General features: G+C 45.5%; 4 protein-coding genes across 11 annotated transcripts in view; 2 read left to right on the top strand and 2 right to left on the bottom strand.

Moving 5' to 3' along the window:
• LOC135368445 (cadherin-23-like) overlaps positions 1 to 12,059 on the bottom strand; it is a 489,752-nt gene that overhangs the window by 39,298 nt on the left and 438,395 nt on the right. The gene's annotated exons all lie outside the window — the stretch shown is intronic.
• LOC135367826 (prefoldin subunit 1-like) lies at positions 416 to 3,518 on the top strand. Its single transcript, XM_064600945.1, has 4 exons — positions 416 to 505; positions 1,122 to 1,288; positions 1,493 to 1,577; positions 3,055 to 3,518. The coding sequence occupies exons 1-4, from the start codon at positions 473 to 475 to the stop codon at positions 3,139 to 3,141; spliced, it is 372 nt and encodes a 123-aa protein (XP_064457015.1). The 5' UTR covers positions 416 to 472; the 3' UTR covers positions 3,142 to 3,518.
• On the bottom strand, positions 5,387 to 7,330 carry LOC135367825 (WD repeat-containing protein 54-like). Its single transcript, XM_064600944.1, has one exon. It carries the CDS (start codon positions 6,982 to 6,984, stop codon positions 5,998 to 6,000), a length of 987 nt encoding a protein of 328 aa, XP_064457014.1. The 5' UTR covers positions 6,985 to 7,330; the 3' UTR covers positions 5,387 to 5,997.
• Positions 7,448 to 12,059, top strand: part of LOC135368446 (follistatin-related protein 5-like) — a 153,034-nt gene continuing 148,422 nt past the window's right edge. For both annotated transcript variants that reach the window (XM_064601715.1, XM_064601714.1), the window contains exon 1: positions 7,448 to 7,583. The gene's annotated coding sequence lies outside the window, so the exon portion shown is untranslated. The remainder of the gene's footprint in view (positions 7,584 to 12,059) is intronic.

Genomic DNA, 12,059 nt, shown 5'->3' with positions numbered 1-12,059 from the left:
GTTCTCTCTCCATCTGCCCATATCTGTACCCCGCGTATAGCCACAGTTGCTTCGCGGCGCTAACAGGGAATTAAAAAAAATCAATGTGTCCTGACGGGCATTTACATGATGCAGGGGCTACATCATTTGGAAGCACAATTTATTGTATTACACTGAGAAATCCAACGTAGGACAACTACCAATAACGAATAAATAGAGGATTATGAACAAGTTTGTGATAACAGATGCAAGACCAAGATTTACGTAGTATTGCTTCTTTAATGCAACTTGTTTACATTGCTCTAAACTAAAACGTGTCAAAAGAAACATAATTTTAAGGCACACAGTCAAGCAAAAAGAAATTACGAAGAAATTTGTTGCAGGGTGGCCTAACTGCCTCGAATAAAGGCCGCACCTTCCATTTTCCGCAGACGAACAGATCCATTGCGATTACGACAGCCACAGCGGACACGACATCGGCATCAGTGGGATCATGGCGGCGCCCGTAGACATGGAACTTCGAAAGGTGTGCCGCATCTCTCATAATTGCTGACTTTTCGAAGATCATTATCAACGAATACTTCGGGGAGTCGTTAGTTTTCTACCGTGTTGAGCTTGCTGTGTCCAAATTTTGTACACTACAGGGTGTCAACACCCACAGCTCATTACTATAGTCGCATGTGCCGGAACGACAACACGGCTGAACATCTTTTACAGACTTGTGCAACACATTTAATTATTCATTCGGGGTTTTACGTCGTGGTCAGCCATGACCAGAACAGATGATTCAATGAAATCTGCAGTTATAATCTGGGTATCAATTTTGCGTATGCTTTGTGCCGGCAAACGCCAAAAATGTCGCCTACTCCGAATGACGGTGATCGACTGCCAGTTTCGTGAAAAACTGTGTTCATGTTAGAGAAATGCTGCACTGTAGAATGGGGTTCAAGACTTGTTGGTAGAGGAAGTCATCGACATGAAATGCAGCCTGCAATGTTAGCAAAAAATTGAAGCCGGTAGAAAACTGCCTGTAGAGCACAATTTTGGTTAAACCTCCTTCTGTTCGCTTCATAACAATGGGGCATGTGATTGAGAGATTATGAGAGAGAAACTCAGTGCTGTCAATAATATCTTTATCGCAGGCGTTCCAAGAGCTGCAAGTGAAAATGATCGACACTACACGCCGATTGAAGATGGCAGACATGCAAATTGACTCCTTGAAGAATGTCATTCAAGGTGCATACCTAACTGGTGAAGCACTTTCCGAAGCTCCTGCTGATACCAAGATGTTTGTATCTGTCGGTCGAATGTAAGTATCAGTATATGTATTTTGATCTGGATCCTTTGCCAATGAGGAAGGCATTTCTCTCCCACGACAAACAATGCTAAGGTTGGAAACAAAGACACAGGGAATAACAGCACATTACAGAAAACAACCACACAACAAGAATACTGCCCCTATTATTTTTGAGAATGGCGTGCTGCATTGCTACATGGCTTTGTATCTCTTCAGGTTCATTGTGTCCAGCTCGCCAGATGTGAAGAAGACATTAGATGACAAGATAAAGACAAACAGTGAAAAGATAAAAAATCTTGAAGTAAGTCTCAACTCCTCTCTGTTGTAGCAAGAAGTGATTTCTTTTACTGCCTTATGGCATACCAATTTCCCCAATGGAATGGAGATGAAGCCTATATGTCTGCTGGTCATGTAAATAAGAGCAAGGAACACTCACCAAGGAAACTCTCACAGCATAGTGTTTGACTGAATGTGATAGCCATTTGGTTTCCTTGAGTGGTAAGTTTTTTCATGGGAATGACTGTACTTCACCGGAATGCATTGAGCAAAATGCATTTGCACTTTATGTCAGACATCTTAAATGCTTTTTGATGTCCACGATTTTACACAGCATTTTCTCTGCCAGTGTTGTTAGCATTTTCGCATCATTTCTGCTGCCAGCAGCCATAGGAACATGCAAGTTCCTGAATTTGAACCGCATGCAGTTTAGATAATTTATAGTCACCCATAGCTAGGGTTCCGAGTTTTCGGAGTTTTCATTTTAGAAAATTCGGAGGGTGTTTATCGGAGTTTTCAACTTTTCGGAAATTCGGAGTTTCTCGGAGGATTAATAAGTCTGAAAACTGAACGGCGCCGATTTCGGAGTATTGCGGAGCAGTCATCGCAGAGACAATGCAAGGAAAGATTTGCAAAAGTGACTGGGACCACACAATGTAATGCACGGATGTTTTAATACCCAGAGCTATTGAAGTACAAACAAGCGTATTTGCACAAATTGTGAATAGTGCCCAGACTCAAAATGAGTAGCAGCTGTGACAAACACAGAACTGTTCTGTGTCAAACTAGCCCAGTACCCGGGGTCAAGTAGAGTCACTAGGGTCGAGGATACATAGAACAGATGGGACAAGTGTGTGTAGTATCCTCCTTTTGGGCCATTCATGCGTCCAGCGAACCTGGAGGAGGCTACCACTTCTGACCTTTTCTTTTTTTTTATTTGTGAATCAGTTTGAAGTCAAAAACTAGGTGTGGAAGAAAGGGGACAAAAGAAGAAGGAAACGGGGGGGAAAGCTTAAGGCCGCCCCGTGGGCGCTGGAAAAATCAGTTTATCGGATAAATCCGATGTTTTGCGAAAAACATCGGAGGGAGTTTTTCGGAGTCTATTGGATAAATCCGAGAAGTCGGAAGCCTACCCATAGCACAGTCAGATATCAATAGTTAGTATTGAAGTACGTTAGGCTCACGTCTCATCAATCCTTTTTCTTTCATGGTACTGCACACTTGGACCTGCTTACCATAAATCTAGATGAAAACCAAGTCGTGCAAACGGCATCTTTACTCTGTTACTTTCTTACAGCAAATATTGAATGTAATAAACTGTTCTTTGTGTTGAATACAGAATATCTAGACTAAACAAGCTGGGCTAGACCTAATTGGTAGTTCTTTACATGCAGCATGCCTCGTCATCAGTGAAGACATTTATGTGATTACTGTGCTTCTGTTTGTGTGTGTCTGCTTTTTGTTATGATGTACTCTAAAGGATTCCTCTTTTCTCCTTCCAGACTAACAAGGCATACCTGGAGAGGAGCTTGAAGGAATCTGAAAACAATCTCAGGGAAATGATTATTCAGAAGCAGAGTATGCAGTGAGATTTAAAATTGATTAGAAATCATCAGTTTACACTCACTATCCACCTCTCAGGACATAATGATTGCTTCATCTTTCCCTGCTCATTTTCTTTTGTGAGTTTTGCTGCGGAATAATCACGCATCGGATTTCCTTGTTGTGTATAAGACTTCTTTGATGGTGCTGCCTTTCAATCCTAGAAATTATAGTTTAATTGAGGTGCACTGGCGTTCAGGTATAAGGTATCATCACGGTCTTCATCTTTCCGCAGCATTGAATGATGAAATTGAATGCATTGTGCGTCTGAACTTTTACAGTGAATCTGTTGTACTGGCCAAGCATTCTAGAAGATTTGTCACCCTTTAGAATTTCACTGAGGATTAAATATTTGTACACTGGATGTATCAATAATTTGATGTACAAAATACCTGTTTTGGAATGAAAAAATAACTACAAATTTGCGGTGTTTTAGAAACACACAAGTGACACGACAGCTATGATCAAAATGTTGCTTTCTGCATAGAATGAGGTTCCAAAATGTTGCTTTCTGCATAGAATGAGGTTCACAACGAAACAGTTTTTGCAACATTATGAAGCAGCTGCAGAAGTTGATGTTGAAACAGTCCGAAAGAAAGCCGTATCCAAGAAGCGTGTCCAAAGCTCACAAATGCAACAATAAAAAAAGTGATCCAGTCACATATGCATCCTAAAATCTCAAGGTCGTCAAAGAGAATATGCGATCACATGATCATCATAAACATTGTGTGTGCATGGCGATGCGGCTATCCACCTTACACCTTGTGTGATAATGTTTTTCTCTGAATTTCCGTTTTTGAACTCAACTGCAATATGCATGTGATTTTGAGTGCATATCTCGAGAAGAAAAGTATGCATGAGAACGGTGCAAATGCACTACGTGGAAACAGGTTTTTTGTCAGTTTATTTATTTTTTTTTTTTGCCCACCACAAAAAAAGAAAAGGTGGGTGCACGTGCACCCTAAAAGAGCTACACAGACAGGTGCAAAAGTTATTCCGATGCTCTGCACCTTAAAGGGGCTGAGAAGCCACACATGCAACCCACTTCCATTTCATATGTTGCAACCCATGGATTCGACACGCGAAGTCCCACATTAGTCATTTGAACGGTTTTTAACTGTTGAGTTCTTAAAACTGCAATTTTTACAAGCCACCGGTGGCACAGAACAGCGCTGAGAGGCGACGCCGGACATACGGGAAATGACATTTTAGCTGTCCATGCTTGCCCTAAGTACCCGAAGGCCACTATAAGGAAGGCCGTTCTGCAGTAGCCGTGTCCCTTTACAACCGCCTGAGTCGTCATGGAAACGGAAAAGTATGCACTTCCTTTCTCCACTCTGAAACGTCACTCCAAAAACAAGCGAGGAGGTGAAGAGTTGAGAGCGACAGAAGAGTTCCCGCGACTTTCGAATGCAATAGCTTCATAAAACCGAAGCGCAGAAATAGAGCGTTTTGATGCGCGTGCTTAGCACACATAAATCAACATTTAAGATGTTATTTCTTCAAAAGTTTGGAAATGGTTTCAGAACCCTTTTAACGAAGAAAGGAGATTACCATTTCAGGTTGCTCAAACCCCTACCTGAACCATGAAATAGTCTGTAAAAAGCAATCATGCGAAACATTCTCGTTTATCAGTTTCTTATCACTGCACAATTAAAAAAGAAAAAATGGCTAGGAAGCAAGCGAGCTGGTGAAGATGATGCATAATGTAAAACCCCGAGACTAGGGAACCACGATAGGACAGACACAAACACGAAATTGTTTTGACGTTCACGAAAAGCTGTGTTTGAGACTTCGTGTTTGTGTCTGTCCTTTCGTGTTCCCTAGTCTCGGGGTTTTACATTATGCATAAAAAAGAAAGCCCTGAAAAATTGGCGGTGCACAAAGGGGCCAGGCCCAAATGACACTGGCCATGCTCTGCAGCTTCTGCCATCATCACACAAACTCTCGCACACCATTGAAAATTGGTCTGCTGTGCACACAGTTTTGCACTACATGTTGTCTTGCCTTGAAAGAGACCTGGAGGAGTTAACCTTGCAGTTGAGTTCCCTGGCCTGTAGCTCAACGAGACGCAAAATCTGCTAACAAAGTTTTCTTTCGTAACTCCACATGTATCTCCAATGGAAGAGTTCTTTTCAGTTTTTATGCACCACCATCAATGAGTGGCACAGACCAACTTGACAACACTCATGATGTCATGATTGCATGATGTGGCTATAAAATTCAATTACAAATAATTGGCCACAAATTTAATTGCACAGTGTGTTGCACAGTGACTGAGTATCATAAGAAAGCACATAATAGCACTTTTTTTTTCAACTTTCGTTTTTGGTCCAGACGGTTGCTTTAAATGACAAAGGCAATGACATTTTAGAAGCATAGTTCATTATTAGCTGTGTGACTCTTCGTATCTGTCTCTTTTCTCCCCTCTGTTTCTCCCTTTTCCTCATCAATGTTACCGGCCTTGCTTTATCTGGCATCTCGACATGAACCGTTTCAGGAACATGAATTATCAATCATCAGAAACCAGGGATTTGTGCCATATTTTCATCTTGTACGATGCCCGTATCTGCTGGCTTTTCCTGCCTTCTAGGCGGGTGTTTTAGGGGGTATTTCCCTGTCAGAAACTGCCGAACTGCCGAAACGAAACTGCCTGACTGCCGATTATAATACAGCAATCTTAAGTATACTACATTCTTTAATGTGAGCCGTACTTAGAAGCAGTTTCCTCTGCGTGTGCAGTAAAATATTTTTATATTGCAGCTACGGTTTCATAACTGCATGATAAGCAACCTGGAAGGATCAAATAAAATGTGCCAAATACTAGGGTCACTAAAGTGAGGTCATTGCTTAAAGCAAAACACTTCGGATGAGTCGTATGCAGTTACTGCAAATGTTTTGCCGTCGGACGAAAGGAATGCAGCTCCCATGAGCTGAGAGCAGCTAACGGTCGCTGTGTACTTGAGCTGCACCGTGGAATCACCTTCCCTCTCAAGCTTCCACACACGAAGAAACGAGTCTTCGGACGCGGTTAATGCCAGTCCAGTGTCGGGGGCGATATCCACTGCAGAAATCCACCTTGCGTGGGCAGTTACTTCAGTCACGATCTGACACGATTCGCTGCTGAATATTCGCAGATGACCGGAGGCGTAACCCGCAAGCACGAGGTCGTGCCACACGCGAATGCTTACGCATGGCCAGCCTGCACCTTCCACCTTATGAACTTTGGTCAATGCCGTTGTGCCATTCCAGAAGCATATGCTTCCTTTGTCGTCTCCGCTTGCCATGCTGCCTTCAAAGCCATGGATGTCTGTGATGGGCGTGCCGTGCTCGTCGGTTTTTTGGCAAAAACTAATGCTTTCGTCACGTGATACGAGGAAAACCAATATTGCGCCGGACTGTGTTCCGACGCAAATCAAGCTTGGACCACATGTGCCGATCCCACGGGCGAAGGTAGCTTCGGTCGCGTCTAATTCTTGCGGCAAGGCGTGGCACAACAGGAACACGGAGCCGTCCCAGTGGAAGAACTGAACCGATTTCGTTGACGCTATGACAAGAATGGTCTTGCCGTTCCCAGTCTTGACCCACTTAGCTTGCGTGAGGGTAGCGCAAGTACTGCTTCCAACGTCCTTGCACGTGACTTCGCTTTGATGAGACGTGCCATCCGGTGATTTGGAGACAACGATGACTTGCGATTTGTTCACAAAGCCTAAATTGACTTTCCCGCCTTCGGTGCAACAGGTCAAGTTATTGGGCATTGCCGATACGCTGCCCTTGGTCACGATGCTTCGATGCTTTTGATACATTCCGGCTGCTGGCTGAGTTCGCATTAAGTCACTTCGCACTCATCTGAGGTTTACATCAGAGGCACAGTGATAGGGAGCGATGTGGGACCACTTTGGACAGTTGCAGGTCTCCAGTTTGTATTCAAAAGGCAACACAGCGGTCTGCTGCCATGGAAACCGCAATTGAATATCGATAAATCCAAAAGGGAACATAACGAAGTCATAGGAGGCATGGTACAGGTAACAGTCAATATAAACTTCCATATTCGTCGCATTGTGCCGCCTTTCCATTCAGATAATGGCCTCGCCACCGCAAAAGGGGTCGCAAACTACGCGTGTACAATACCGAAACTAAATTGTGGCACCAGCGGCATACGGCGACAGATTAAGAATCTTCACGTGGAAGCGAAGATTGTGCTGCCACTTCGTGTCGTATAGCGGAAACAGGGGAGCTCGCTATCGCCGCCTGTCGCAGGTTTGTTAAACTGCCCCTCAATGATCCCAAGCTCAGTGTTACGAGCGTCTCTCCGCAGTAAAAAGTCTATGCGAGTGTGCGTCTGAGTGTCAGGACTCCGGGTAAATCTAAATTCAGTGCCGCGGATCTTGTGCTTGCGTACATTCGGACGGATAGTCCCACTTCTAAGGTAAGTTTTCACTTATTGTGCAGCCGTCTTCAAGTTGCGCTGGGAAGAGAATGTGTTCGGAAGCTGAATGGGGTCTCTACGGAGTCGGACGCCATGGCTTGGGCTCCGAGTTCAGAGCGCATTGTGAACAAAAACAGATGTTGAAATGTGGTGGTTGTAGGGTTTTGCGTGGGGCATTGGTGTTCAGGCTGTGTGTCTGTGTATTCGTCCAGGAGACGGCCGGATGAGTAAGCGCTGTGCGTGTGGGAATCGGAAAATCGATGTTTTGACAGGCCACTGTGCTCGCGCGTGGTCGTGCACCAAATGAGTTTGGTACGGACGCGTTCGTTCGCCCTGAACATAGTAGAGTTGGTGCAAACTGTGGTGTAACGTCTGCACTACACAAGATTAATGATAGAAATGAACCCCGCGTCAGAGAAACACACACGGACGACACAACAGATTCAACAGACACGACGAGAGTCTGTTTTTGTCGTCCCTGTGTGTTCCTCTGTCTTGGCCTTGGGATATTCGTTTCTACTATGGTTCACACGCTAGCCTGCATTTTGTGTCTTCTCCATGCGCAAGACCAGATCACGTGCGTTTTATTCGTACCCAGCATCACACACGTTGACAGAACCAGCGGGCACGGTGGTTGTGTGTGAAGTTGCGTTCATTTCACACGAGTAAATCGAAAACGAATCAAGCTTTTCGTCGCAAGTGTCTTTCATAATCCTGTGCTGTGAAGTCGGAGCACGTCCAGAAATGTTGCCAATCTAGTGAAATTTTTGCTCGATTCTGGTGGTTGGACGAGCGAAAAAACAAATTTGTTTAGTTTGGCTGCTGGTGGTTTCTTTCTGAGTGGACTTGGTAGCGGCAGTGATAGCGAAGTAGAGGCTAAGGCCAACGACACGCAGAAACGAACACAAGCATTGCGTGGCTTTTGTTGGTTTTTCGTTCGCCGAAGGTATAACTATAGCATTAAGCAGTATAGCAGCTACTAATCGTTCGTACCGACCCACAGCACACATTCTTTCGTCTTTTCTGTGCTTGCAGCGCACACCGTGCCTGAACCCCCATTAATCTTGTCACCCTTTTGCAGAGGCAGCTATGCGGAATACGACAGATCTTTGACACCAGAGTAAGGTACCAGCAAATATCGGTAACGCTGCTTCCGAGCAAGCAAATGTGTGGCCCTGCAGTTTTGCAATAGCGTGCTTGAATAATGACAGATGCACCAAGCAGCAGTTAGCGGCAACCTAGCTCAGCCAGCCCACAAGTTCTAATGAACTCTTCTTCCACATTTTGTAGAGTATGCGAAAGCGTAGTCATATGGCAATATAGCCGAGACTTTCAAGTGCTTTTTCGATGCACCATTACCACTAGGCACCAGTAAACACAGGAAACCCAGTTACTAAAACATTCAGATTCACTCAAGTGTACCAAGTTACTCAAGTACCTAGTTCTGGCTATGATTGGCCAAGGAGGAGAACCACCAGTCTTAACTACCTAACTAAAATACATTGGTCGCCATTCGATATAGAAGCTGGACGAGACTATCTATCGACGTATCTATATGACTTCATGAATTTACAGTACATAGCGAACATACTAGTCGTGTACACTATTAAAACAGAGCTTCACCGCATCACACGCTGTCCGCCAATCATTGCCAGGAATGATAGGGTTATTGCTTCCGATTCGGAAAAAGAGGGGGGGGGGGGGCGTACTAGGAGCGCCTCCATAAATTTTTCCAGGGTTTTTTTCCATGGTTGGCTACGAGCGTGCTGCGCGGCGAAGTTCATTTTTAAGAGTGTATATGTTCCTCTGACGCACGATGCGTTTCTGTATTCGTGGAAGTACTTTTCGACGAGGGAACCATATGTCTGCGCACAAGAGCAGCAGCGGCAGCAGCAGAGGTGTGGCTAATGGACTTCTTGCATTTCCATGACGTGGTACGCCAACCACCTGCTGCTGTCTGCACGGAAGCTTGATGGCAGGAGTTATGTCTCGAATCTTCGCCAACTTCCGCTCTATCTACTATCTGCTCACGTCTGGAGCGTGCCCGGCACCCTGCCGGGTGTCTCCTTCAAGAGCACTTGCATGGGGGCATAATTGCTTCTGACGCCGTGTGTCTCGTCCAATCAAATAGCTGCCAGTTGGGAGCCGGCATGCGGGGGACATCACTGCTTGAGATGGGCCCTGGACACTTTAGTAATTATTGCGGGGGACGTGGACGATGTGTTCCGCGTAGAAGGGGAAAGAAAACGTGTCACGTTCTGGGGTTGAGCTCGACGTGGAATTTCAGCCTGTCAGCACAAAAGCAGCCTTCAAGTTTTTGGCAGCAGCTTCTGTGGTAAGATATTTGCCGTTCCTTTGAAGGACGACATGTGAACTTATGATTCGCATACGCTTTCTTTTTTTTCTTCTTTTTTTCACATGAGCAGAAAGCTGTACTGCGACCGGCGTGATCTGAAGTTGTCTTTCGTTGCTCTTTCTCAAACCGCATAAATAAACGTGGGCATGTCTCCCGCAACGCTACTTCAAGAACTATGGCTTAGCTGTGCACACTTAAAAATAAGCTACACCACATAGCACGCTCTGTCATTAATGATAGGGTTATCGCTTCTCATTCGAAGAGAGAAAGGGGGCGTACGCCTTTTTGTGTCAATTTGGGTACATGATCATTGACACAAAAAGGCGTCCGCCTCCCTCGCTCCTCTAACCAGAAGCGATAACCCTATCATTCGTGGCAATGGTTTGCGCAGAGCGTGCTATGCGGTGAAGTTCAGTTTTTAGAGTGTAGCCAACCATCATCTCGAGTGGTATCGATCTTTCCCCTGATTTGCGGGAAAATGGAGGGTGTACGCCATTTTTGTGGCATTATGCAGCTCATAATTGCCAGCATAAGTATCACAAAAAAGGCGTACGCCTCCAGTTTTCAACAAATCAGGGCTGATAACGTTATCATTTGAGATCATTGTTGGCTAGGAGCATACTATGCGTCTTTTTTAAGAGTGTAGCTTTCACGTCCCCTGTCAAAAACCGCATTGGATAAGTATGCTGCAAACATGAGACCATTTGGCATCTAGCAGACAAATATAACGCTTTTGGCTTTTCCACGATTTGGCACGCACGATAAAAAAAAAAGAAAAAAAAAAGAAAGGGCGAACAGACGCAGAGTACAGAATTGGGCATTCCCGACCCAGAGCACGTAGAAAGTTGTATCACTCGAGACCATAAACGTTCCTGACAGAAATCTGCATGTCCTCCAGGGCGACATTCAAGTGCGGCAGTCTCACACCCTGCAATCCGTTCACGGATGTCGCGTTGAGAATCGATGGCTCTTCCCGGCAAAACTTTTAACGACAACTCGGTTTTGTACGTAGCGTAGATAGGGCTCTTCTTCTTGACAAACAAGCATCGAAGGACGTTGATGAATGTAACCGTTGATGCGATATTTTATGATATGCCGAACACGCCGTTTCGTCTGCGTCGTGCAAATCCCTCACTTGCCGCGGAAACGCGCTGCTTCACAACGCCTTTTGTTCCCGCCTCTGTTGATTCGGGGAAATATTTGTTGAAGGTCCGCGAATAATCCGGGAGAGTTACGGAAACGCGAAAGCCAGGGATCAAGGTGTTCTGTGCCCCGGTTCTGCAATCAACTTTTCGGTTGCAATCAACGGTTCGCAGTCGACGTAAACGCGCTCTCTCGTTTCGACAAAGCCTATTGTTGGCAACTGCGTAACGCCCGAGGTGATGGAGAAATTACGTAGGCAAACACGTAAACATAGCTCTGCGAAGGACTCTGCATGGTTCAGTGCACGGTGCAAACATTTGAGGAGGAATAAGGAAATGCGAAAGAGGGAAAACTCGCGCTGTTTAACGCAGAAAGAATGAAGTGTACGTCCGACTCCTAACGTCGTGGTTTCACGCGCTTGGAACTGTACGCTCTCCAAAACAGAGCTTCACCCCATAGCACGCTGTGCGCCTGTACCATTGCCGCGAATGATAGGGTTATCGCTTGTGATGCGAGGAGAGAGGGAGGCGTACGCCTTTTTGTGGCAATTACCATATATTCAAACGGTCACAAAGAGGCGTACGCCCCCCCCCCCCCCTCTCTCTCTCCTCGAATGAGAGCCGGTAACCCTATCAGTCGTGGCAATGGCTGGCAGTGACGTAATCGAGAGGTGAAGTCGCTCTCCTAGGAACAGCGCGAGCGCCTCCGCGCGTCACCGAACGTTGGAAGTCTGCCAGCAGCTGTCCTGAAGAGACGGAAATCGATCTCAAGGGGACCAATGTTGCCAGACGCGTTACACATTGCGCACCCTATACAGTGAAGAAAAAAAAATCACCGCATAGCACGCTGTGCGCCAGTCATTGCCACGAATGATAAAGTCATCGCTTCTGATTCGAAGAGAGAGAGGGAGGGGGCGTACGCCTTTTTGTGTCAGTTTGGATATATACACACACACATACAAAGGCATGCGCCTCCTT

The sequence above is a fragment of the Ornithodoros turicata genome, chromosome 9 (assembly GCF_037126465.1).
Source record: "Ornithodoros turicata isolate Travis chromosome 9, ASM3712646v1, whole genome shotgun sequence".
NCBI classification, from domain to species: Eukaryota; Metazoa; Arthropoda; class Arachnida; order Ixodida; family Argasidae; genus Ornithodoros; species Ornithodoros turicata.
The sequence above is the reverse complement of the archived record's forward strand: the minus strand, read 5'-3'. Positions and strand labels throughout refer to the sequence as shown.

Excerpts from the sequence above, each read along its gene's own strand:
- LOC135367826 (XM_064600945.1), top strand. The coding sequence starts at position 473 with ATGGCGGCGCCCGTAGACATGGAACTTCGAAAG. Across the intron at positions 506-1,121 it reads TAGACATGGAACTTCGAAAG|GCGTTCCAAGAGCTGCAAGT; the intron begins GTGTGCCGCATC and ends TCTTTATCGCAG. Across the intron at positions 1,289-1,492 it reads TTTGTATCTGTCGGTCGAAT|GTTCATTGTGTCCAGCTCGC; the intron begins GTAAGTATCAGT and ends GTATCTCTTCAG.
- LOC135367825 (XM_064600944.1), bottom strand. The coding sequence starts at position 6,984 with ATGCGAACTCAGCCAGCAGCCGGAATGTATCAAAAGCATCGAAGCATC.